The following is a 26,189-nucleotide window of genomic DNA, read 5'->3' on the forward strand; positions in this document are numbered from 1 at the left end:
ACAATAGAATCAAAATATGTTCTTTGCAGATATTCAATCATGTGTAATAATATGTAGAACGAATTTGGTGAATTTCTTTTGTCTTGCAACACCTTATCAAAGCTGAATCAGAACTAAAAGACTCTGTCTCTGCCAGACACTCACAGTGGAGCAACAAAATTGTTTATCTCCTATTTAATTATGATATATTATTTTTTTGAAATCATACATTTCAGATGCTAAACTGAGCTGCAGAAAAGATCAGGAGGGTGACGGATTTGAGGAAGACCTTAGTGATGTTCTGCCTACCATGGGTTTTCCTTGAAGACCTCAGAACCACTGCAGATTGAGCCCTAACCACAATTCAGCTGCTCCCTTTGTCCTGCCAGCTTCTGCTCCCATCATGCTGCCGGCTAGCTCAACCACCCTGCCAGCTGCTTCTTCCTACAACCTGCCAGTTGCGTTATCCTCTGACCTGCCAGTTTTCTTAACCATCCTACTATCTGCCTCATCCAATATCACATGTTGTCCAGCCTGCTGCCAGCAATGTTCACACTCAGAGTTCTGAGGAGTATTACGCATGTACATATTTCAGCAGCAGGTGATGATCATATTCAGACATCAGGATAAACTGACCACACAGATTTAGACATCTGAGAGTATGTAATGGTACACAGAACCTGAATCACATCTGTTAACCAATGAAACATATTAAGATTTTTTAGGCAATCAAATAAAATGAAAAATAATTAACATACATATATATTGAATAGAATATTTATTAAAATATTAAAGTCAAATATTAAAGTTGGTGGTTGAGATACAGGAAATAATAATTAAACAATTACATAAGCATTGAAAAATATAATACATGCAGCATTTTATATGCATAATCATGTTATTTAACATGCTTATAATTTAAAAGATAAAGAAAATATTGATGAAAATATCCTTGTGAAAGATATTCAACCTCAGATTTCATTCCCTGCTGCAAATTGTTTTGAATGAGAAAATATCTGCAAAATCACTGTTGTACATAATCTGTTGAATCTGACTAATGGATCTGTTGAATATGATAAATGACATGATCTCTCATTCTCCTGATATCTCCTGGTCTTGTTCTGCTGATCCAAGTGTTTAATTATACATGATGGAGCTAATTGAAAGGCTGTGTGCATGTGTGGAGAGAAATGTGTGCATGTTTGTGTTTAGACTTCAAAGATTCTTCCGAATCAAAGAGTCGATCACGCCTCAAGGACTCCATTTCTCAAGGTCTTCCGATGCCTGTCAAGAGCCTTTACATTCAAGCATCCCTCTAAATTTTGCATTGAGTGTATTACAGTATTGTAGCATTAAACAAACTCTAGATCAATTTTATGGTTATGAGAGAACTGTGTGTGTTTGTAATGCGATGCTGAGTAAGTGTATCCAGTGAACATCAAAACAAAAAGCAGAGAACAAAAGTGGGAAAAACTTTTTTATTATTGGCAACATGCAAAATACAGTCCTGGTTTCAGTAGTGAGCAAGCATACATACACACACGCTCCAAACAGAAGAAAGAAGGAAAGAAATGCATAAAAGGAAAAGAGAAATCTGTCAAATACAGCACCAGAAATACGCAATTACTATTTCCAAACGTCTGAAATAACTTTATAGTATTAGATTATATAAAGAAATTCTGCAAAACAAATGTCAAGAAACCTGTAGAAAAGAACAAAAACAATGAATGTCTAAATACTGGAAGTATCCATTCCACATGCTTTCAAATACATACTGTATGTATTTGTTTATAGAGCTATATACAATACACTTAATTGTATGTAACAATTGTAAGTCATAAAGGCCTCACATTAAAAATAATTTTTAAAATAAATACACTACTGTATAAAAGTTTGAGATGGGTAAGCAAGCAAGCCTCTGTGAGCATAAAAAAACATTAAAATCTTACCGACCACAAACATTTTGCAGGTAAATTGAATAAAGCAATACAATTGTTGCATTTTGGATTATAAAGGACTAACAGTGTTTACTAACTGAGCATTGGTCATGCACTGGCCAATAACTGATAATCACTTGCCTCCTAAACTATTATGCATCTTAATATTGTGCTATATTGGACTATATAGCCCTTGTATAGCAGGTCCACCAAAAATAACAGTAATAAGGTAACAAATGCCAACACTAATGAACAAAAACAAAGGAAGACAGTCAGGTAGAATGTTTAATTCTTTCGGCTTTCCTTCTAATTACACAGAGTAGGTGAAGGCTGATTGAAAAGTGCTGGCAGATTGGTTTGATTGCAATTAAATGAATATTTTCCATTGTTATATTAAAAGGTGGATTCGGTGATTTCAACAATATTTAATCCTTTTATACATAATTAATAATACTTTTTAGAAATGTTGGCCATGTTGAGATCATATGACTGAATACAACTCTTCCAGGACAACTGCCATATAAGCCAGGGAAACCAAAACAAAAAATGACTGAGTGCACCGTTAATATAACTAACAACTGCATAAAAAAAATATGGACAGCTAAGGACATCTTTGTCCAGTGCTATTGGAAACCTGTGGAAAAAACAAAACAACAACAACAAGGATGCTTGTCGATTCTTAAACTGATGCAGCAAGCTCTGAAATGATCAATGAAGATATCTTGAAGTTGAGACGAATATGGCTGTGCGTAGCTCAGGGACTGAACGCTCTGGAAGACTCAAAGTCCGACAGGCATTTGGGCTTGATGCCTTTTCCATTGTAGTAATCCACCACTTGATTGGGAACCTCAGCCAGAACACTTTTAGCCAGCGCTGCAGGAGAGGCCTGTGAGGAAGAAAAGACGGAGGGAAGGATGAGAGAATGGAATACAGATGAAATCTCACACTCTCTTGTGCTTGAGTAGGTGATACAGGAAAGGAGTCACTCCTATTTCACTCCATCCGCAAAACAGACCCGAAAAAACCCAGCAGGACAGAGCTAAAAATAACGCACACACACATGCTCAGTTTCTCGCCAAAGTATTTGTATTGGACAACCAACTTCACACCATCAGATTTGCGCAATATTTATGAATTGTGTGATATTGCAGAAGTTGACCTGAGGTAGCAGGTTTCCTTCCAAACGTCTTCCAGAAGAATGCAAAACAAAACCCTTCTCTGGAGTTTACTGCACATGAAGCCTTAGACAAAAGGTTCAATAAATCAAATGAAAAGCACAACTACATCACCAGTTACAAAAAAACATCAACACAAAAGAATCTGAAAAAAACAATGGTTGCCAAGTGTTGCCAAGAAGATACAATAATAAATATTTAATAATTACAAAAAATTAATAATAATAATTTTAAATAAAACACTGAACAATCCTAATGCTAATAATAATAATTTTTATAAACATTAAAAAAAATGTTTAATTACTCCGAAGACCACATTTCTTTTCACATTTCACATTTCTTTTGATTCAATTTGAAAATCTCTGGCCAAAAAAAAAATTATATATATAAAAAAATCTAAACTGTAAAGCATTTTGAAAAACGAATTCTTATATTCAATAAAAAATTATGCATTGTTAGCTAAGCTACAATCTAATGTTACTGTATTGAAATTAATTATGAATCATGTCTCTCCCATGTGTTCCTGCCAATCTATTCCATTTTTTTCTTCTCACAGCTGTCACTTTTATATAGGCAATACATGATTTAGAAATTATTAAATACTAAATCAAATGATTATTTATGAAAAATATTGAATTAGTAATACAACCCGAATTCCGGAAAAGTTGGGACGTTTTTTTAATTTTAATAAAATGAAAACTAAAGGAATTTCAAATCACATGAGCCAATATTTTATTCACAATAGAACATAGATAACGTAGCAAATGTTTAAACTGAGAAATTTTACACTTTTATCCACTTAATTAGCTCATTTAAAATGTAATGCCTGCTACAGGTCTCAAAAAAGTTGGCACGGGGGCAACAAATGGCTAAAAAAGCAAGCAGTTTTGAAAAGATTCAGCTGGGAGAACATCTAGTGATTAATTAAGTTAATTGATATCAGGTCTGTAACATGATTAGCTATAAAAGCTTTGTCTTAGAGAAGCAGAGTCTCTCAGAAGTAAAGATGGGCAAAGGCTCTCCAATCTGTGAAAGACTGCGTAAAAAAATTGTGGAAAACTTTAAAAACAATGTTCCTCAACGTCAAATTGCAAAGGCTTTGCAAATCTCATCATCTACAGTGCATAACATCATCAAAAGATTCAGAGAAACTGGAGAAATCTCTGTGCGTAAGGGACAAGGCCGGAGACCTTTATTGGATGCCTGTGGTCTTCGGGCTCTCAGACGACACTGCATCACTCATCGGCATGATTGTGTCAATGACATTACTAAATGGGCCCAGGAATACTTTCAGAAACCACTGTCGGTAAACACAATCCGCCGTGCCATCAGCAGATGCCAACTAAAGCTCTATCATGCAAAAAGGAAGCCATATGTGAACATGGTCCAGAAGCGCCGTCGTGTCCTGTGGGCCAAGGCTCATTTAAAATGGACTATTTCAAAGTGGAATAGTGTTTTATGGTCAGACGAGTCCAAATTTGACATTCTTGTTGGAAATCACGGACGCCGTGTCCTCCGGGCTAAAGAGGAGGGAGACCTTCCAGCATGTTATCAGCGTTCAGTTCAAAAGCCAGCATCTCTGATGGTATGGGGGTGCATAAGTGCATACGGTATGGGCAGCTTGCATGTTTTGGAAGGCTCTGTGAATGCTGAAAGGTATATAAAGGTTTTAGAGCAACATATGCTTCCCTCCAAACAACGTCTATTTCAGGGAAGGCCTTGTTTATTTCAGCAGGACAATGCAAAACCACATACTGCAGCTATAACAACAGCATGGCTTCGTCGTAGAAGAGTCCGGGTGCTAACCTGGCCTGCCTGCAGTCCAGATCTTTCACCTATAGAGAACATTTGGCGCATCATTAAACGAAAAATACGTCAAAGACGACCACGAACTCTTCAGCAGCTGGAAATCTATATAAGGCAAGAATGGGACCAAATTCCAACAGCAAAACTCCAGCAACTCATAGCCTCAATGCCCAGACGTCTTCAAACTGTTTTGAAAAGAAAAGGAGATGCTACACCATGGTAAACATGCCCCGTCCCAACTATTTTGAGACCTGTAGCAGAAATCAAAATTGAAATGAGCTCATTTTGTGCATAAAATTGTAAACTTTCTCAGTTTAAACATTTGCTATGTTATCTATGTTCTATTGTGAATAAAATATTGGCTCATGTGATTTGAAAGTCTTTTAGTTTTCATTTTATTAAAATTTAAAAAACGTCCCAACTTTTCCGGAATTCGGGTTGTAATAATAAAGTTACACTAGCCAAACCAAAGACAATTTTGTCTCATTATAACTAACATAGGATTTATAGAAAAAAACAAATTGGAATAAAAAACCTGAACTTTGCATGAACTCAACTTCAGTGGCAGGAAATTAGCTGGGTTAAAGCAGGACAGAATACGCCTAACGTCTCCTAAAAAAGTCGCCTTCATAATGAAGACTGTTCTACATGAACGATTTCATTCTCCTTAATTAAACTAAACACAGGCCTGTAAAATCTAAGAGCTTTGATGTTTTCCTTTCCTCTGTTCCAGCGCCGAGATGCTTGTTATTGGAGCTCAGAGAAACCTGAGAGGAGAGAGATGAAAAGAAGCCTGGATGCCTTCAAATGTACGGCATCCTCTTGTAGTTTGGTTTCCTGACTATGCCCTGAACCGAGGTACCATACAGCTTCTCAAATCACCAAAGCTGGCATGATGCATTCCTCTTCATTAGAAACATCTGTTCATTAAGCTTTGACTTGTTAGTAATCACTTAAAACTTTCAGGTTTGGCTTTCTATGTTCTTGGTTTCACCAGATCCCGACCGGATTCTTTTAAAATTATTTAAAATGTTAATATAAAGAGAAGTGTAGGAATATTTTGTCATTATTTATTCCAACAATGTGACTGAGAGGAAATAATGACAGAATAGATTTTTGGGTGAACTAAGATACTTCTGTTTTTGCTCACATGTTTGAAGTGGTGGAAGGGCACAAATTGCACGATGTCCCTCAGGACGGGTTCTCCTTTAGGAGAGCGGAGGATTCCATCATCACCGTCCAGCATCTGCATGTCGCTGAAATCTGCGTTGCCTATGCCCACAATGATGACGGACATGGGCAGGTGGGATGCGTGAACAATGGCCTCTCGTGTGTCCGCCATATCTGTGATCACTCCATCCGTCAGGATTAGCAGTATAAAGTATTCCTAACGAATGAGGAAAAAATCGAATGTGAGTGAACATTTAAATATCGAGACTCACACTAATATGATCACAGGGTGTTTGTCTTTGTCTTGCACTCAGAGCGCTATTATAATCAACAAACTGTTTTATTTTCAGCATAAACCACACTAAATTTGCCAAAGTAAAAAATGTAATATTTAAATATATTAAATATTACAATTTAAAAAAACATTTTCTTATTAAATATATTTGTTTACATTTAATTTATTTCTGTTATGGTAGTACTAATAAAATACTCAATTAATAATAATGTTTTTTATTATTATCAATGTTAAAAACAGTTTTTGATGCTTAATGTTTTTGTGGAAACTGTGATTTTTTGGGGGATTCTTTAATGAGTAAAAAATTCATTGAACAACACTGAAACATTTGAACACAGAATTATTTTAGACTTATTTTGAAATAAGTCTTTACTGTCACTTTTCAACAATTTAATACATCAATGTTGAATAATTTTTTTTTCTTTTTATTTGATCATACTTACCCCAAACTTTTGAATGGTAGTTTTCATAAAAACAGAAACAAATATTTTCAACACTGCTAAAAATAAGAAATGATTCTTGAGCATCCAAAGCATATTAAACAATAAAGGCTAGAGTAACGGCTGCTGAAAATTCAGCTTTTGCATTTAAAAAAGGCTTTTTCCATTAAAAAAATAATTACTTAACAGGAATTTTTTTTATTTGACAGTCTGTATTTTCATCTTAACAAATTAGTAAGTAACCAAGTAAATAAACTATTTTCTGAGAACGAGCCCTATTTGATGCAGTTTGGCTTTTCAAGTAAATTTATATTGCTAAAAGGATGTTTTAATATTATATAAAAAAATTCATTTTGTTGTGCTCTTCCACTGCATGTTTTCTTTTCTTGATGCATCAGCAACTTGGGTTGTTTTTGTGAAAAAAGGAGCAGCAGTAAAGCAGATGGAGTCAATATGGTGCTGTGTTCTCTCTCTCTCTCTCTCTCTCTCTCTCTCTCTCTCCGACTAACCATGGCCTCTTTGGTATGCATCTCCTCAGAGGCAGAGTTGGCAACTTTCTGGATGATGGGAGCAATATTAGTGGGACCGTACAACTGGATTTTCGGGAGGCAGTTCTGATAAGCCTCAACAACACCTTGTATACCTGCGAAACACACATAGCCCATCAGGTCAATACACTGACTTGTTTTTGAACATATTGTTCAACATAAGTTCATTTTAAACCTCACTAAATTTTGCAATTATCTTTTACGCATAAAACAAAATGTCAGTGCAGTAAGAAATAAAAAGTACTGTAAAACATATTCTCTTAAAACTATTTTCTGCACTGAGCAATTATCGGTTCTGTAATGTGACATTGAATGGATGTTTTTTTTTTTTTTTTTACAATGATGGTCATTTACATTTACTGACCTTAAAATGTCAGATTAAAACATGACCTTTGACCCAGAGGTTGTATGGGGTGCTTGTTTGTTTATGAGTTTGCTCATTTAAAGCAGAGCACAGCCTCATTCAAATGCATGAGCATCAGTTCATAGTTTATGCTTCTGTTTGCCACTGAGTGTGTGTGAGAGATGTTTGGATTTCACTGAACTTTCTCTTTGAAAAAGAAAACGCTTGTAAAGGCATGAAGTTTACACTTTGATGACTCACCAGCACATTCTGGGTTGTCCTCATCAAAATTCACAGCAAAATCATGAGAAACCTAAATTGAGGAGAGAAAAAAACACACAGTTAAGTGACAAAAACTGAGAGATCAGAGGCAGCGATGGCAGAGTGAGTCTACACTGTTTTGAAACAAATTGCTTTTTTCAAATGGTATGGAGAAAAAGACTTGATTTAAACTTTTTAACTTTGGTGATTAAATTATGATATTAAACTTCATATAATAAACTGAAAGATCTAAAACATTTAGTCTCTTTATTTTATTCATAGGCTCTTATGGTTCAATTATATTCAGAGTTATTGCAGCCAATGGAATTGATAAAACCATGCATAAAACATGGAGCTTCCCTGTGGATTGGACTGTGGTCAACTACATCCAACCACACTGTGGCCATGACCTCTGATTGAAACATGGCAACCAATCAGATGACCTGATTTTGAGTGATTGCCATAGATTAGCAGGAATCATGAGGTGATTATAGTAAAAGGGCATTGGCAGTTCATGAATTATTCAGAAAACTCCCGTCAGGTAATGGTGAGGGATTCAGAGCACTCTGGCACTTTGCATGGCGATTTATTGTACTGTATGGAAAAGTTCTTGTAGTCTTAAAATAAAGTAACAGATTCAGTTTGTTTAATCTTAGATGAATCAATTTAAGCATTCTTTAAAAAAGAACATTATAGGGGATTGCGTAAATATTTAATCTTAAATGTAAATTTAATTTCAACTTGTGAGTATGCAATGAATCTAACAGTCAAATGAAAACTAGACTCACAGTAAGTGTGTTAAAACTTTTTTAAATTAATTTTCTACTGCAAAATTACACATAATTACAAAATGGTTTGCCCTTAAAGTATAACTAAAAAAAGCTGTTTCTTTTTTACATGCAAAAATAACTTACTTTGAAGTCTGGTGGGATTTGGGCTCCAAATCCAAAAGCAGGAAACATTTTGTCGCTGGAAACAGATCAGAAGCAGGCAGGATTAATGAGTGTGCATTGACCCCAGAGATGAGCAATGGGGATGAGCAAAGCAGGGATGTAATATTATAAAGGGTCAAATATAATTGAGTTTAAGTGATGTATTGGAAAAGAGAGTGATTGAAGTGTAGAAAGACAATCCTTGACATGACAGCTCTGCATCCTTCAGGAGCAGGCAGTCATAAGACTGAATGCCTGATTAATCAATGTAATGTGTAATTGATAGATGAATTAGTCTGAAAGTTTGTTTAATGGCCAGTACTGAGAAAATAACTGGTGTAAACATTTTGTAATGGAGTAGTCCATTAAATTTCATTAGGCAAAATTCAAGGATTGACTGTGTGCTTGATTGATTAACTGATTTGACTGAGGGTTTGATTGGTGGGTCACCTATCATAGTCCTGGCAGATCTCCCCAACCGCTATCAGGGCTTTGAGGTACTCATTGGGCTGGTAAGGGTGGATGTAGTGGAGGGAGCAGCTGTTTCGAGGGTCACCATTTGAGGCAGTGAAATCAATAGCCACCTGCAGAACAACATTGGTTGAAGGGATAGTTCACCCCAAAAAAAATAATTTGGCATTAATTACTTAACCTCAACTTTCAAGCCTCAAAAAGGGTGTAAAAAATACCATAATAGTATTCAATGTATATACAACTTGTATACCGATAGCTTAATTTAAGACTAAAATTTAAGTAATTATTCTCATAAAACTATAAACATTTTATATGAACAATTGCAATCAAATTAGTGATTGGAATTTGAATGATTCTGATTCGAGTAAAATGATTCATTGAAAAGATCTGAATCTAAATAATCAATTATTCATGAGTCGGACATTGCTACAAATTTGAAAAGCTTCAGTCTCCATTCACTGTAACTGCATGGAAATAGAGCGAGCAGCGAGCAGCGCAATTCTTCAAAATTACACTTTAGTGTTCTATTCAAGAAATAAAGCCTTACGATTTGGAATAAAATTAAAATGAGTAAATAATGATAGATTTTTTATATTTAGAGAACACATGATGTGTAAACACAAGACATGCAGGTGGAAGCTGAACCACCAGACAACTTACAAAATCCAGATAGATATGACAGAAGATAGTGGGGGAAATGTCTTCCAAATGTCTTCCAAAACTACTTACTGTGAACTGAATCTGACATCCTCCCATGATGTAATCCAGGAAAGAGTGCATCTTTATGATCTGAAACAGCGATAAAATAACACGTTTTTAACTGAAAGTTCTGGTCCTGGATACAGATAATTTCAGTGGTACAAAAATACAGTAAGTAACAGCTATGACACAACATATCTGGTTACCCACAGTAGCTACTGTGAATGCACAGCAAAGTTATCAACCCATTTAATAGAGCATATATCATACTATACATATGTGTGTGTGTGTGTGTGTGTGTGTGTGCATTTTTAAAAAATAGTTCTAGTGCAATAGTTTTTTTTGTTTTGTTTTTTACCCAAAATGACTTGATTACAGGGGCAGTCATAATGGTGGTATATATCAGACATAAAGTGAAGGAGTCCCTCACCTTGCACATGGTAAGAATGACCATTCCAGAATTTCTGTAATTCTTCTTCTTCACTTGGTACTTAGGATTAATACACTCCCACTGGATCTGTTAGAAACATGTTAAACGTACAACAGTAAGACAACAATTCAGCACTATGCCATTCACTCAGCTCTGTATTGAATTCCATTGAGCCACAAGATGAATTGCTTGGGCTTGCAGGTATTTCATCTGAAGTGGGCTTGTGATATATCTGTATGAGAGGAAGATGCCCACAGACCGAGAGGCACAATGATAGACGGATGTCTAAAATACTCAGCATAACATAGTGGCTGCATTTGAGCCTTTCAGAAAATGTGAGAGTGATTGGCTGTAAGCTAGCAGTGCAGGCGAGACTTTCACAAGCATGTCAGTGTTGATAAGTCACCTTTTGGCCAAGATCAGTTTGTAGTTTCTCTTGTGATGATGCCTGTCAGAACAAAAAAGATATGTCTATCCAAGCCAAACAATTCTTTATTCATTTTACATTTCTGGTGTGAATACAACAGCTCAGTAATGGCAAAAATACAAAGATCTGCCTCAAATCTGTGATTTATTTTGAGCACAATTATCTCAGAATGTTCTAAAGATCTCAAATCAGGTCTTGAAGAGTATGCGAGAAGTTTTCTTCCACCACTAGAGACTGAAAGAGTATTCTGCTGAAAATGAAGCACTTGAACCACGCTAGCAGTGCAATCAGCGTGTGCTGACAGACGAGGAATTCCACTGATTAACAAATGCAATGAGAATGCGACTTCGCTCCTCTGAGCATTCAAGGGGATGATGGTGAATATGAAGGTAATGGAATTAAAAGCAACACAATGACTACTAATCTGAACAGCTGGCAATAGATTTCAAATGAGAGAAGCAACGGAACAGAGTGAACTCATTCAGACGCAATAGACTGATGCATAAGAGTGTATGCGGCACGATAACACTGTGTGTGTGTGTATACTCTATATGGCCATAAGTATGTGGACACCTAAACATCACCCAATAGGGATGCAGAGATTTGCTTCTACTGAAACAAAATGTAACTAAATTGGTTTAAAATAAATGATTTACCAATTGTGTCCTTTTTGAAGCAAAATATATCTGTATAAGTCTATAACTCTGTTATATAATGCTAGTCTTACTGGTTGTGTGTGTATATATATGTATGTATGTAGTTCATCACTACAGTGCTCTAAACTCTCAAAACACTCTCATTCATCTGACACAGCACAAAAACACAACACTCTCACATGCACTCTTTTGTTGCCGCTTTTTCTTTTTTCTTCTATTGCAATATTCTCAGTGTATTCCTTGGTGTGTCCTTTCCCTCCTACTCTGTACTGTACCTCTAATTATTCTCTCTGTTTCTCTGCAGATAACATTGTGTCCATGGTGACAATAGATCACAATTCTCTATAAAATCAAGAACAAAAATGCATTCAAAAGAAAAACAGTGAAAGACGCAAACAGACAGAAAGATGACATGATGAATTCAGTGTCTGTTGTGATACAGGCAGGGTGAGTACAGAATAGGAGATGAAAACTGAGAAAATGAGACATATAAAGATCAAAAAGCAAGTGTTAGGCTTGTTTCACACCACCTGCAAGAGAAAACGCTGCATAACTGTAAGAGCAGGCTCATGTTGAAGCTTTCACACTGACTCAGTTTCCACTGCATAAACAGACCTGAGGCTCTCGACAGAAAATAAAGAGATTCAGGGAACCTGCATGAGGATCTGGAATGTAGATAATATAATTGTAATTATATATTTAATCACTGATGCACTGCACTCTCTGACAAAGGGGAAAATATTTTGAAGTATGCTAATTAAAAACAAAAAGATTAATATATTTTTATTTTCTCAACCAAATGTGAGTGTTGCTTGTCTGTGTAAAGCTTGATGCCATTAGGATGCTTTGGGTGGTTGCCAGGGTGTTGCTATGCAGGTAGTCTGTTTATATGTTGTTGTTATTCCATTGCTATGGTATTCTGGATGGGTCAGCAGTTTGCTGCTTTGTGTAAGTCTCTATCATAGAATTATTAGAACAGAACTATTATCTAAAAACCCTTGAAGACCCATCAGGTTGGATAGGAACTATTTGTGAACGCCAAAATGTTTACAAAAGACCCCACGTGCTTAGAATTTAAACTCAAATGGCTAAATTTTAGATTCATCAGACCACAGAATCTTCTTTGAATTTCCACAACCGTTTGCATGCCCATGGGCAAGCTCCAGTCGAGATGTGATGTGGGTTTTTATTAATGAAGGCTTTCTTCTTTGCACATATCCATCAGCTGGAGTTATGAAGTATGCTATGTTCCATGTGCTTCAGGGTATATACTTGAAAAATGCAACAAAAAAAAAAAGTACTTTGTGTTGATGAGAGCAGGAAATCTACATTTTGGAAGCAGGGTCAGTTTTCTGACTGTGTGTGTGTATGTTTATACCTGCTTCCCATCCATCGCCGCCTTTATCTCCTTGAAGGTGGTTTGAAATTCTCCTATAAAGTCGTGCTTGCCATTTGAATCCCAGTCCCATACTGTACACTACAACAAGAAAAAAAAGCTAATCACACAGAATTTACAATTTGCATCATATATTTATAATACAGTTGAATAAATTGAAACATAACTGCTATTTGATTTATTCCACATTTTTAATATGCTGAGCCAAATGCATAATGCAGTAAATAAATCTGTGAATAAATTTAGCTCTGTGCATGAGGGTGTGAGACTTCCGTCCCTAAAGAACCGTGATAAATATCCTGTGCTAAATAGTTTTCTCCAGTAGTATTTATGGTCACATTATCTCTCACACACACACACTCACACAGACACACACACACACACACACACACACACACACACACACACACACACACACACACACACACACACACAAGCACACACACACACACACATACACACACACACACACACACACACACACACACACACACACACACACACACATAGAAACATACAGTACAAACAAAAACTCATGCTATAATGATACACCTGCAAAAATTAAACCGCTAAATTGCATTCAAAAATTAAGACTTGTTTGTGGGAAATTTTGAATTATGTTTGTTTTCTTACCACATTAACAAATCGTTTTTCCTGTTGTACAATTTAGTGAGACTATTTTGCCAATTTAAACTTAAGTATTATTATTCTTTTTATGTTTCTCTGTTCTGTTGAACACAAAAGAAGATATTGTGAAGAATGTTCAGTTAGTTTTAATCTTAGAGTTGCTTCAAGGAGCCACAACAGCAGTGTCTCAGAAATGATAGATTGTACGTAAAAATGCACACAAAGTAAACAGTGTGTCCAAACACCAAGAGCTGAAATAATTAATAACTTCCACAAGTACAGGTATAATGAAAACAGCATCAGCTTTTCTTGCTACAATGAGACTAAAATGTCACAGTTCATTTAGAAGAGCTTTTATCTAGTTGGTGCTGAATCTGGAACAAGCCGAGGAGTCTAAAGTTTCAAGAAGGAATAAAGGATTGTGAAAGCAATGTCAATGCAGTGATACAAATGTCATCTTGTTATCGTAACACTTCTTCAGTTTTAATACCTTGTGTCATGTTGTTGATTTAAAGATTTAACACTCTCGTTGGTACGCAGGCCGTGTGTGTATATGTGAAGTTGTGAATGTGGGTGTGTGGCAGGAGTGACAGGAAGACAGCGCACTGTAGTGTTGCTGTTAATGAATCATTAATGCTGAGACATAAGCGGGTGGTAATCAAAGTTTGAAGGCCATTTAAAATATTAATACAGAAATGCTGTGGTTGACTTTTCAGCTGAAGAAGTGAGAACCAACAATAACTCAAATTTTAACTCACACAAAGTTTTCCTAACTAAATTTTAAATTATAATTGCAAAATATTTGTTGTCTTTGAGCCAGTTACATCCATATTGGTCAAAGATTTCATAAAGTGCTTAAATGATAATTTGCCATATTAAAATCTGCATAAACATATTGTTTACTGTGGTAACTGTAAATTACCTCACAACTGTACTTTCCACCACTAAATGAGTTTATGCAACTGTATCATGCTTTAAAACAGATTGGGCTCAGATATGCACGAAATAATGGAGAAATTGAGCTCTCAACATTCAAAACAAAAAGGTTTAACTGCCTTGTCTTATACAAATATAGATATAATCCCACAACATGAATAAAATGTAACTGCAGTGGCTCCATAACTCTGTGAATCTGAATTCAGTGTGTGTTTTCACTGCGGAGACATTGCTGTGTGTAGTGCCTTGAGTGTAAAGAAGTTATGAATATTAAACAAACCAGTTCATGTTTATTCAGGGACATGTCACCCTAAAATAAATAACCGTTTTCCCATCTGTCTGACTATGAATGTCCTTGACTGTCCAACATCATCTATAAATATTTGGATTCAAAACAACAATTTTTGATAATTTTAGACTGAAATTGTAATTTATTCTGCTATAAATGAACATGTTGCACAACTGCTCATTCAGTCACTTAGTATAATTGCCAAAGGCTTAATTCAAAGTGGCTTGTTTCCAAGCATTTAAAGCATTAGTTAATTAGTAAGTGGTGGTTATTTTCAAGTAAAGCTGAGAGCAGCAATGTAAAGTGCCAGCATGGAGCTGATCAAGGGATTCAGCTCTCAATTTAACATACTGAGACATCAGCTCTTAATTTTGCTCTCTCTGTCTCTTTCTTGGCCCGTTATCTTTTACTTTCTCTAAAATGTCACCTGCACAGTATGTGAACATTTCAGAAAGGCTTTTCTTCCAAACAGCTTTTGTGCAGAATCTCAGTATAGTGCTAAGACTAAATCTCATCTTAACTTTGTTATGAGAATACAAAGAGAAGCATCTTTAAAGACAGATTATTACGATACAGCTCTCCTGTCACCACTTCTACATTGGCATACCAATGAGGACCTTACACCTGCATTGCTGAGATCTGAATGTGTGTGTGTGACAGAGAGAGAGATTAAAGAGAACGAAAGTAACACAATCTTAGGAACTTTCATGAATAAATAAGCAAACACACACATACACACAAACTTTATGCTTTTAAAAAGTAGTTTAAGGCCAAGGATGATACTACACACACACACACACACACACACACACATACACACACACACACACACACACACACACACACACACACACAGTACAGGTACATGTTTAAATGGAATAGACCTGATTTCAGTGCTGCACTGTTTTACTGAACAACTGCAATGTAATAAATCATAAGTAATAAAGACCTAGAGGTTGACATATTGGAGTTGTTAAAAAAATTGGAGTATTAATGTAAGTATTAATGTGCTTTGAGTACAGTAGCTTGTTTGTTTGTTTGCTTTTATTGGAATACCAGCATTTATTGCTATTTTAATAACAATATCAATGTATTTTAAAACAAATAAAAAGTATTAACATAGAGGAGCAATGAAAAAACAACATCTGACTACAAACTCACGTCATTATAATAAACATTATATACGATTTGTCATTTCTATACTTGGTATAAAAAAAAATATATTATTCCTGGTCAAAGTTTTTGAAAACATCCATTACAGATCTTTTTGATCAAAAATGTTCAAAAAAACTTTGTTTTTTCATTTTAATAAATACTTACATAAAGTACAGTCATATGTACAGTCATTTTAAATCAGATTAAAACTAATTAATTAATTACATATGTGTAATCTCACAAGTATGCTTCCATTAAAACGTTCAGGGTTAGTTTTAGATTTTTAGTCTTTTATGCTTACCCAGGCTACATTTATTTGATGACAAATACAGTTAAAACTGTGAACAACTTTATTCTGATTTTTTCATTATTATTATAAAATATAAGTTGTCTATTTTTATATATTTTAAAATGAAATGTATTGCTATGATGGCAAAGCAGTCATTATTCTTTCTAATATGCCATAAAATATTTCCTATTATTATCAGTGTTGTGCAAATTACTTCCAAACTGTAATAGATTATAGATTACTTGCTACTGTCATTTAAAATTATTTCCTTACCTTACAATATTACTGTCTCAGAATTATAATGTGTTACATGGCTCCTGTATTAATTTTGAGTTACTTTCACCAAAATAACTACAGAAGTAGAACTTAACATTCTAAAATTACAAAATGTACTGCAGAGCATTTTACATTCAGTAGAGGGCATATTGATGTAGCATAATGACTGTTGGCTATCCAGGCAACTAACAATAAATAGTTTATAATTGGCAAAGTGAAGGCTCAAGACAATGCAAGCCAGTACTAGCCGGGGCTAACAGCGAGGTGGGCGGAGCTAATAGCCTTGGACTTCGAGCACAGAGGCCGAAATCATGTCACGTCATGCCATTATCCTCGCGGCACTTCTCTAAATCCCACCCTAAACACACCTTCGCTTAAAAGGGTTAAGGGTTAAAAGGGTTAAAAGTGTGTTGAACATGTACCGAGTAAAATATTACTGAAAATGTATAAGTAATGGCTTACACTACTGCGTTACAGCAAAAAGTAATATGTTACTGTAATGCATTACTTTTGTAATGCTTTACTCCCAACACTGATTATTATTATATATTCCTACTTTTGTGGAAACATGACTCATTCTTTTCAGGATTATTTGATGAATAGAAAGTTTTTAATAATAGGATTTATTTGAGATAGAATATGTAAGAATGTAAAAAAAATGATAAATGTAATGAATTTTTGCTGAATAGAAGTTTATATATATATATAAAAAAAAAGATAAACAGAAATTAAAATACTGAATATTAAAAAGGCCACAGCACATACAGTATGGGAAGTCAACAGAATAGTACTTTGAGTCTACTCTAACTTTCTTATCTAAAAACTGTAGTATCGTATAGATAACATGATTACATGAAGTAACATGAAGTCTTATTAGTGTTCTTTTTACAACTGGTCCCAAAGACAGAAAGTTCTCCAAAACAGGAGGATTGTGTGGACTTGAATGGACTAAAGGGCAGTAACATCAATTTCTGTCTTTGGTTCCACCATGTCTGTTCCCCTCAAGAAACTGTCAGGACCCTCCAAACAGACGGCTGCATTTACCCACTCAGTAATTAGCTCACTATGAAAGATGTCAGCTGCAATGGTGAGGCAGAATGGATAGGACTGCCATTACATAAATCTGCCAAGATGATTTTAATCTAATGTGACCAAATGGTCATGCTGAGACCAGAATAAAGAGCAAAAAATAAGGGAGTGTGTCACATTGCTGCAGTATACCTTTCAATGAGATGATTCACTGCTTTTTGTCAAAAATATATCTCTAGTTATCATAACAGTATGCAAATGGGTAGGCTTTTGGTTTATGTTAACATAATAATGGATATAGTCAAAATATCTGTCATACCTTTAACTCCCGCTCATGGTCTCCACTGCAGAGTGTATTTAAAGAAACTTTGAATGATTTCCAGACAGGACTCAGATTGTTCATAATGGTCTATAAACAGAAAAATACCAGTTGATACATGTACATCATTTTTCTTCAACGTGTATTTAATATGGATGTGTGCATCTGTCCATCTCACCTCTGTTCTGTGCACCAGTGATGCTGTGCCATCATCATTCACTCTGAAGATTTCCAGAAATGGATCTGACTTGCTAAAAAAGTCCTAAACAAAGAAAGAATCAAACTTATTCTTGTTTTTAAAGTAAATATAACATCTACAAACATGAGTGTTCTGGAAGCTCTTCATCCTTTGAAATTCCTTTTCATTTGGTGGCGCTAGCGGTGCAGAAATGACACAATTGAGCATTAATTAATTTTTGATTAATTCATACATCAATCCCAGGCACATTTATAGCGTCCTGACTTTCTCTCATTTAAAGACTATATCCGAATGCACATCATTTCTTAATTTTTCTAAATGGTCTGTGCCTTTAGACTAAAAGTTGTCCTCATTTTGTAATGAAAAATTAAAAATAGCAGTATATTTTAATAAAGTAGTAGATTATGCATTGCTCCATTTGAATTTTGTCTACTCATAAACCAGAGTAGTAAAACAGAAAGGGGATCAGATAGAGACGATGTCACCTTGTCATCCAGTTTCTTGGCACTGAAGGCGAGCTCCACGTAATCATCATTCCCAGACAGCTCTTCAGCTGTGACCTGTGGTTTCCAAGAAGTCATCGCTCAGTTATGACAAAAGAGCATAAACTTGCAGTGTGAATTAATTGGGGGTGAGACATCTATTCTTACTGTGATAGATGATTTGCCAGCTGTGTTTCCTTGCTTCAGTAAAGCTTTGGACAGTTTTCTCTGTGATACAATCTATGAAGGAAGAGGAGAGGACATAAGGCAAAAAGATACAGTACATGCAGACACACTAACAAACTTGTAAACCCTGACAAACCTTAATATGAAGGAATTCTCCTGGTTTTTCATGGCTGTTTTACATGTTGAATTAGGCATTGTGTTGTGTTTTAGGGTTGAAGGAAATATTCATAAATTAAATCAATAATGTTAAATTACCAGTACGTCTTTCATTTTTCCGATTTTTTCTTTCAGTGTAATCTGACTAAATTCATATAAAATGGATGAAAATGGTTAAAAAAAAAGAATGAAATGTTCTTGTTCTAGTTTATTGAAGCTTTAGACTAAATAAATATAATTTTTGTGTTTTAAAAAAAAAAATCATATTTGGTATTGACTTATAATTTACGAATCACAATAATTATTTTAATGCCAAAAAAGATGAAACAAAGTTAAATGATAAATATTTATATATATATTTTTTTTTTACATATATTAAGAAATTAATGCTTAATATATTAAATTAATTCAGCAGCAACAAGGTTGCAACAAGGAGGCCGGCATATTAGAAATGATATTAAAAATCCTTCTACTTCATGAAGAGCAAAGATAATCCACCAGGAGGCAGAAGATTTTTCCACAAATTATTTATAACTCCAATGATGAACTACCCTACAGATATTATTAACCATGTGACAACTTTACAGGATCAAAATATTTTTTTTTCTAACACACAAGGTGCACCACATTCACCAACAATATATTTACATGTCCCCATATTATAGATGGTAACATTAAATTTGATATTTTTATCTAATCAACCAACAAGAAGCACTGGAAACAACATTTACTGATCTAGCATTTTCAACTCACAAAAATAAGTATTTTCAAACCACATAATATACACTACTTGTCAATTGTAAGTGGTGAGAGCTAACAAAAAAAAATTACCATTTACGTACTGTAGTTAGTTCTCACCATTTACTACTTATCAGTTTAACAGCCTGAAACAAAATAATTCTGTTGTTAGCATCCAAATCCTTCAGGCCCTCACCCTTACATGAACTCTCCTTCCCTCAAGTCCTCTTTACCCTCTTATGTTCCTTTATCTACCACTGGTTGTAATCTTGTTTTATCATAGACTAGATAAAAAAGAGTTTGAAGTAATAGTCCCTCTGCCCACCGGGCACCTTCCTGCTCCAGTGAGCTCTTTGCTACCCTTTTGAATCCACACAATCCCTCTCATGCACTCATCCTCTCTCTCACGCACTCATTCCATTCACTAGCTTTCATCTTCCCTACTGCGCTTCCGTTAAGTGTGCATTCACCTGTCCGAGTGTGCACTCCATGGCGCCCAGGAAGTCAGCCTCTTTGAGTCCATTGTGGTTGCTACTGATGTCATGAAGCTCAAAACGGAGGCGCTGCACTTCCTCAAAATAGTAGTCCACGGTGAAGACTTTGGAGAAAACCGGACTGATGCTGCTGCGAATCACCTCTGTCCGGTCCACCTGGAATCAATCAGAACACGGCAACGGTCACACTCCAGCTCTGCTGTTTTAATTTAATTCCCATTTCTAGGAACTAGGATCGATGACATCTATTCCTGTTCTATTACGGGCTGATTGTTTGGATGATGACACTGATTTTCCCTAATCCAGTTCATATCCTGGATCAATTCAGTTCACATTCAGTCGCATCTCAAATCAATGTCAATGGCCCTTAATTGAATAGATCCATAGGACAATGGGGTTATTGTCCTTAAAGTGCATATCAAATTTGTGAAAGGTTATTAGTGGCATTACGAAAATAACAAACCATTATAAATAGTACTGTACTCAATCCCAAGTATGTGCCATCAATAATTTAGTGAATCTGACAAAGCATGTCAAGAATACACAAAATGTGGGGTCAGTAAGATTTGTACATGAATTCAGCAAGAACATATTGTTTAAAAGTGACAGTAATGACTTTTATATTGTTAAAAATACATTTTAAGTTAAAATTGTTCTTTTGAAGTTAGGTAAGGTAAACATACATAAATGTATATTTCATTATGTATACAGTAAATTCTGCTTCGGTGAGCATAAGAGACCTCTTTCAAACACATTAAAAAATCTTACTGACCCCAAAGTTATGATATTATATGACAAATGATAGGATATGTGCATGCCCCAGTAATTTATAATTCTTAAAAATAAAAATTGCATAAAGACATTCAATTTAAGGCACACATTTATATTACATTATTTCAATTCTCATTACTGTAATGCATCTGACAATCTCCTTTTTCACTACCTCCATTATATGTAGTAATATTTATTGTTATATATACATAGTATAGTTAAATTAAAATAAAATAGTATCAGTAAAAATAATCTAATTTGATAAAACAATCAAATTATATCAGTATCAATTGCAAGAGATAGTTATGAAAAATTAACATGACATAACATTTTAGTTTTCATTGAATGGACAACAACAACAACAACAACAAAAACATCTATTTCTTAAAATATCTTATTTTATGGTCCACAGAAGGAAGAAATTCAAACAGGTTTGGAAAAACATGAAGGTGAAGACAGAAATTATGACAGATTTGTCATTTTTTGTGTGAGCTATACCTTCATATAATATAACTTTTTTGTCACATGACGGCAACAAGAATATGAAAATGACACTTTTGGTTGTTTTACAATAGTGGCTGCTTTACAAAAGTAGCATGAATGTAGATAATAATCTCGCGAATAACATCCAAATGCAAGCCATATTTATGGTTCTTAAAACCTGCTTAGTCTTCTAAATATATAAAAATAATTATGTATTTTAAGTGAAATATGAGCAGTACATTTTCTTGACAGGTTTCGTGAGATTTTCCAGACTGCTGGCCTTCAACCCACTTATATGGTTTCAAACACATCTTTTTTTTTTACTTCAGTGCTCACAGCTAGAGTTCAAATGGCACTGCTTTATTAATTATGGATCGTAGCCTTAACTATGCCAAGCAAAAGCCCTGTATGCCAGAAACACCTGTTTTGAACTGCAACTGAAACCTTTCACAGATACCTAGCAAAAGCTAACAGGCCACTTCACATTATTTTTTGCAGCACTGCACTTCCTTGTCATTGGTTATATTATCGAGGCACAAGACAACGTGATGATTAGAGCACTTTTTGTGATCTAACAGTGCTGTTTTATATTACTTTCACATTACAGCATCACAGCTGAGACTACAGTCTCAGAACGCTAATCAGCCGTTGACATATGCATGAACACATTCAGTATCATAAAGAGCCAGTTCTTCTGTTAGCGTCTGTTCAGTCCAGATTAGTGTTTGTGAAAGGATTATTACTAAAGTACTGTATCCTCGGAAACTTACAATAGCATCAGATGTTTGCTAAAAAGTCACTACATGTGCAGCAATTTCAAAGCGAGGAAAGGGAGTTTGTGATTGGATGAAATATCTAGGGTATGACACACAAACAGCTGTTTCTTTGAAATCATGTATGAAAAAATCCACTGAAAACTGTTATGAAAAGTACATATACGATAGATTGTGTTTTGTGCAGGTGAAAATTATATGTTCCTTCATGAAAAACATCATTCTGTTTGTGCTAGAGAAACCAAAACATGAACACGAACAGACCTCGAACCACTGTCCGTGGGACTGCATCTTGAGGATGCCGCAGGGGTCAGGTTTGGACAGAGCATCTCTATCAGATATTCCTTTACAGGCCACACGGAGCTCTACTTTTGTCAGACATGGGCTGTTGAAGAGGCCCAGCGTGGTGGCAGCAGACTCGTAGATGTTACTCATTTTGTGTTCAAGCTGCAAAAGAAATTTTTTTTAGAATAAAATGTTAAAGCATGATATAGAACAAATATGAGATACATTACCATCCAAAAGCTCAAAAAGGGTCAGAAAGATATTTTTAAAGAAATTAATACTTCTGTTTGGCAAGGATGGATTAGACTGGTCAATAGTGATTGTTGCAACAAAACAAAATTTATTTAAAATGCTGTTTTTAACTTTCTATTCATCAAAGAATCATGAAAAATATTGTGTCATGATTTCCACAAAAATCAGCTGGACAGCAAGAAATGTTTCTTGAGTACCAAACCACAGATGCAATAATATTTCAAAACATACCATTTACCGTGTTTTTGATCAAATAAATGCAGAACTGATGAGCATAAAAGGCTTTCTTTTTTTCTTTTTTTTTGATGATCTGACCGACCCCATATTTTTAGAACATTAATGTCCATTAATTGGTAGCCTCTGGATCATCTTTCTGAGGATTTACATGGTGTCATTAGTCATCAAACAGTCATTAGTTGGTAAAACCTGATGTACAGTAGATAATAGATCATCAGCTGGTCAGGCAGAGACAGACCCAGTACCGTGATCAGAATGAACCAGCTATAATTTTTCAGAAACCACCTTGACCATGTTAAGATGCTTTTCCAACAACAGAGATCTAATTTAACTAAATTCTAACTTTCATCACTTTTCAAAGAAGAAATGTACTATAACGACATTCTGTAATTGTACACTGCAGAAGCATAGTTGCTAACCTTGCTAACCAGCTAACAGACAAACAAACAAAAAACATCCACAAAACATGTTAAACATCCACAATCACCAAATTACGTTAAACATTAAAAAGAAAATGTTGAGTTATTTTAAATATTGTTTTTCATATATTATTATTTGAATATATTTTTTGTTAGTTAGGATCATGGCACCACAAAAAACTCACGAATCTATATATAAAACTGAATAAAACTGCACCACTATTTGTTTGTTCACTCGACGGTTACGTACCTCATCTGACCCTTAAAAAAGCTTTCATAGGTGCAGTCTCATGATTGATTCAGTTATATTAAAAAATACTTTTGAACTTAAAACCAGTTTTGTTCACGTGAAGTATGTTTTATAGGTTAGCTGACAAAACATTTTTACACTGTAGTCCCTAGAGGATGGCAGTCCTTGAAATAATTTGAATTAATTATGTTACACTTTTGAATAGACAAGTTCAAGTATGATAAGTCTGTTGATTAAAACAGAAAACGGGTGACTTGTTAAGTCAGAGACCCCGATAACATTGCTTTATAATGAAATTGCTCTTCCATCAGGCACCATGTGGAATGAGCTCAGCGTGGTCCCCGTGGGAGAGATTCCCTGGAACACAGAGCGAAGCATTGACCCCAATACTCTGAGACCATACCACAGAGATGTGTATCTCTGTGTTACTCAATTATTAATGTCCTCTGCTTCCTTTGAGTGCCATATTTTTTTTGTTATCATTATTGTTATTTTTAGATAAAAGAGGCTGACATGCCGTTACTGGAGGCTGAAACCCTTCAGAGCCTTATAGCCCTGCACGATGGACCAAACTATTGCTAGCAACCCCTAGGAGTTCTTAAAGTAAGCAATCCTAAGCGTCCCACTTTGGTGCAGTATTTTAATGCACCTAGCCAGATTAATAGAGGTGACTGCATGTGAATAGTACCCATGCAGTTGTTCAACTATGCATATACTGTTATGCTCCTCCCATGTATTTGCATTGCCTGTATTTAAATAATCCTGGAAAGCATGAAGTTTCCTATAATATGAAGAATAATCAAGTGTTTATATGGGACATGCTGCTGGACAGCCTCATGTGGACCAATGGCATAGTTTTTCATGCTGTTATTTTGAGGTATACAAAACTACATAGAAAACAGATGCAGATCCACCAATTTATGTATATTGCATCAAAACCTTTGCAAACTCTTACTTCTCTGCAGAAAATGTCTTCTAGGCAATATGAATGAACAACAGCTATATGAATCCAGTGAAGCAATCGTCAATAGTCATTGAAAGTAGTAAATCAGTATCTTATGGCCAAGGGCTGACCAAAACTCGTATGACCACTTAGAAAAAGTAAACAAATTGTAAAAATAAAAAAAGTGTCTAATGTGTGACAAAAAGCCTTTCAGTATGACCTCTTTCTTAATTAGTCTTCTGTCAGTTACACGGCCTGGGTATTTTTTTTTACACATTTAGTTTCATACAAAAAAATCTAAATGTCTTTTAATTGAGAAATTGAAGAAAATGGAAGATTATCACAGTCATGGATCAGGATTATTCAGATAATTGTTTGTGCATTTTTTAATTTTTGACAGTTTTTTTTATCTTAATGACCCATAAACAACTATAAAAAATTTAAATACTAGACTGACCCCATACGATCTTGTACCACATGCGTACTATGCGCACAATCATCGGCACCACTATGCGATTCTGCGAAACTGTACAACTCCGAAATCTTTTTCAAAAACACTGCTGACAGGCAGCTTCTGTAGGCATAAAATGTTAAGTGTACCCATCAAAGTTCTTATTTGGCCTTGTATGCATTGAAATGTGAGGTCAAATGATTATTCCATCAATGCGTAAAACATAAAATTCAGCGCGTTATGATGTTTTGCTATTAAAGGAATACAACTTACCCACTGTTTAAGTATAAGAACAAATCCCAAGCGACCAAAGAAAAAGTTCCTCAGTGTTAAGATCGTTCTGAGTGCAGTTTGTGCTCTGGACTCATTTTTCGTTCGATTTCATGTCCGAATTGTCTACGGTGATATAAGCAGCTCCATCGGGCCGAGCGTTAAAGGTGATGGATAGTCCGACCTGCAGTATCCTCTCTCAACATAAGAGCAGGACAGGCACGCGCGCCCCGCTTAACTTCACTGTTTAATCCTCTGTTATAATAGCTGGAGAGGAAGTGCAGGATGCGAACACAGTGTAACCCTGCACTCTGGCGGTTACTTTAGTAAATTACAGATGGTGTGAGATTGGTGAGCAGTACCTTGGTGGATATAAGCAGTGCTGGGTAGATTACTTACAAATTGTAGTCTGTTACTGGTTCCAAGTTACATTAAAAAAATCATAGTTAGTAACATGATCAATTACATTACATATTTTAGGTAAGATAATCAGTCTACTTTTTTTATTACTTTTGACCTAACATGCTTATGACATTGATTTAAATAGTATAATCTTGTACTATATTGATAAAAAATGCAAAGAAAAATAAAATTTGTTGTTATTAACGACAAAAAGTGCAAAAAGTGCATTTATTCAATACAGTGGCTAAATTAACGAAAAATAAAGCCTCAACAAGTGTTGACATTTCCCAACACCACAGCAGTAATGAGTTTATGAACTACTTTACTTCTAAAATCGATACTATTAGAGATAAAATTGCAACCATTAAGCCGTCAGCTACAGTATCACATCAGACAGTGCACTATAGACCCCCTGAGGAACAGTTCCACTCATTCTCTACCATAGGAGAGGAAGAATTGTATAAACTTGTTAAATCATCTAAACCAACAACATGTATGTTAGACCCTATA

The 26,189-nt window shown here is 35.1% G+C and overlaps 1 protein-coding gene across 2 annotated transcripts; it reads right to left on the reverse strand.

Moving 5' to 3' along the window:
• Positions 1 to 1,452: 1,452 nt before the first annotated feature.
• Positions 1,453 to 25,511, reverse strand: LOC132104166 (copine-4-like). Of its 2 annotated transcripts, XM_059509428.1 has the most exons (17): positions 25,281 to 25,511; positions 22,435 to 22,617; positions 20,120 to 20,299; positions 18,738 to 18,809; positions 18,573 to 18,647; positions 18,067 to 18,150; positions 17,889 to 17,978; positions 12,951 to 13,049; positions 10,896 to 10,937; positions 10,490 to 10,576; positions 10,090 to 10,149; positions 9,337 to 9,470; positions 8,869 to 8,923; positions 7,955 to 8,006; positions 7,312 to 7,445; positions 6,048 to 6,284; positions 1,453 to 2,802 (listed from the first exon to the last, which is right to left on the reverse strand). In XM_059509428.1, exons 2-17 carry the CDS (start codon positions 22,603 to 22,605, stop codon positions 2,671 to 2,673), a joined length of 1,704 nt encoding a protein of 567 aa, XP_059365411.1. In that variant the 5' UTR covers positions 22,606 to 22,617; positions 25,281 to 25,511; the 3' UTR covers positions 1,453 to 2,670. The 2 variants fall into 2 exon arrangements, with proteins under 2 accessions (XP_059365411.1, XP_059365412.1); XM_059509429.1 differs by lacking the exon at positions 10,896 to 10,937.
• Positions 25,512 to 26,189: the final 678 nt, after the last annotated feature.

This window comes from Carassius carassius, chromosome 25 (assembly GCF_963082965.1).
Source record: "Carassius carassius chromosome 25, fCarCar2.1, whole genome shotgun sequence".
Classification (NCBI taxonomy): domain Eukaryota; kingdom Metazoa; phylum Chordata; class Actinopteri; order Cypriniformes; family Cyprinidae; genus Carassius; species Carassius carassius.

What these genes read in the sequence shown, in the direction of transcription:
- LOC132104166 (XM_059509428.1), bottom strand. Translation starts at nt 22,605, where the DNA reads ATGAGTAACATCTACGAGTCTGCTGCCACCACGCTGGGCCTCTTCAAC. An exon ending in TGGAGTGCACACTCGGACAG is followed by an intron (nt 18,810 to 20,119) that starts GTGAATGCACAC and finishes CTTCCTTCATAG; the next exon opens with ATTGTATCACAGAGAAAACT. An exon ending in AAATCCCACCAGACTTCAAA is followed by an intron (nt 8,007 to 8,868) that starts GTAAGTTATTTT and finishes TCCTCAATTTAG; the next exon opens with GTTTCTCATGATTTTGCTGT.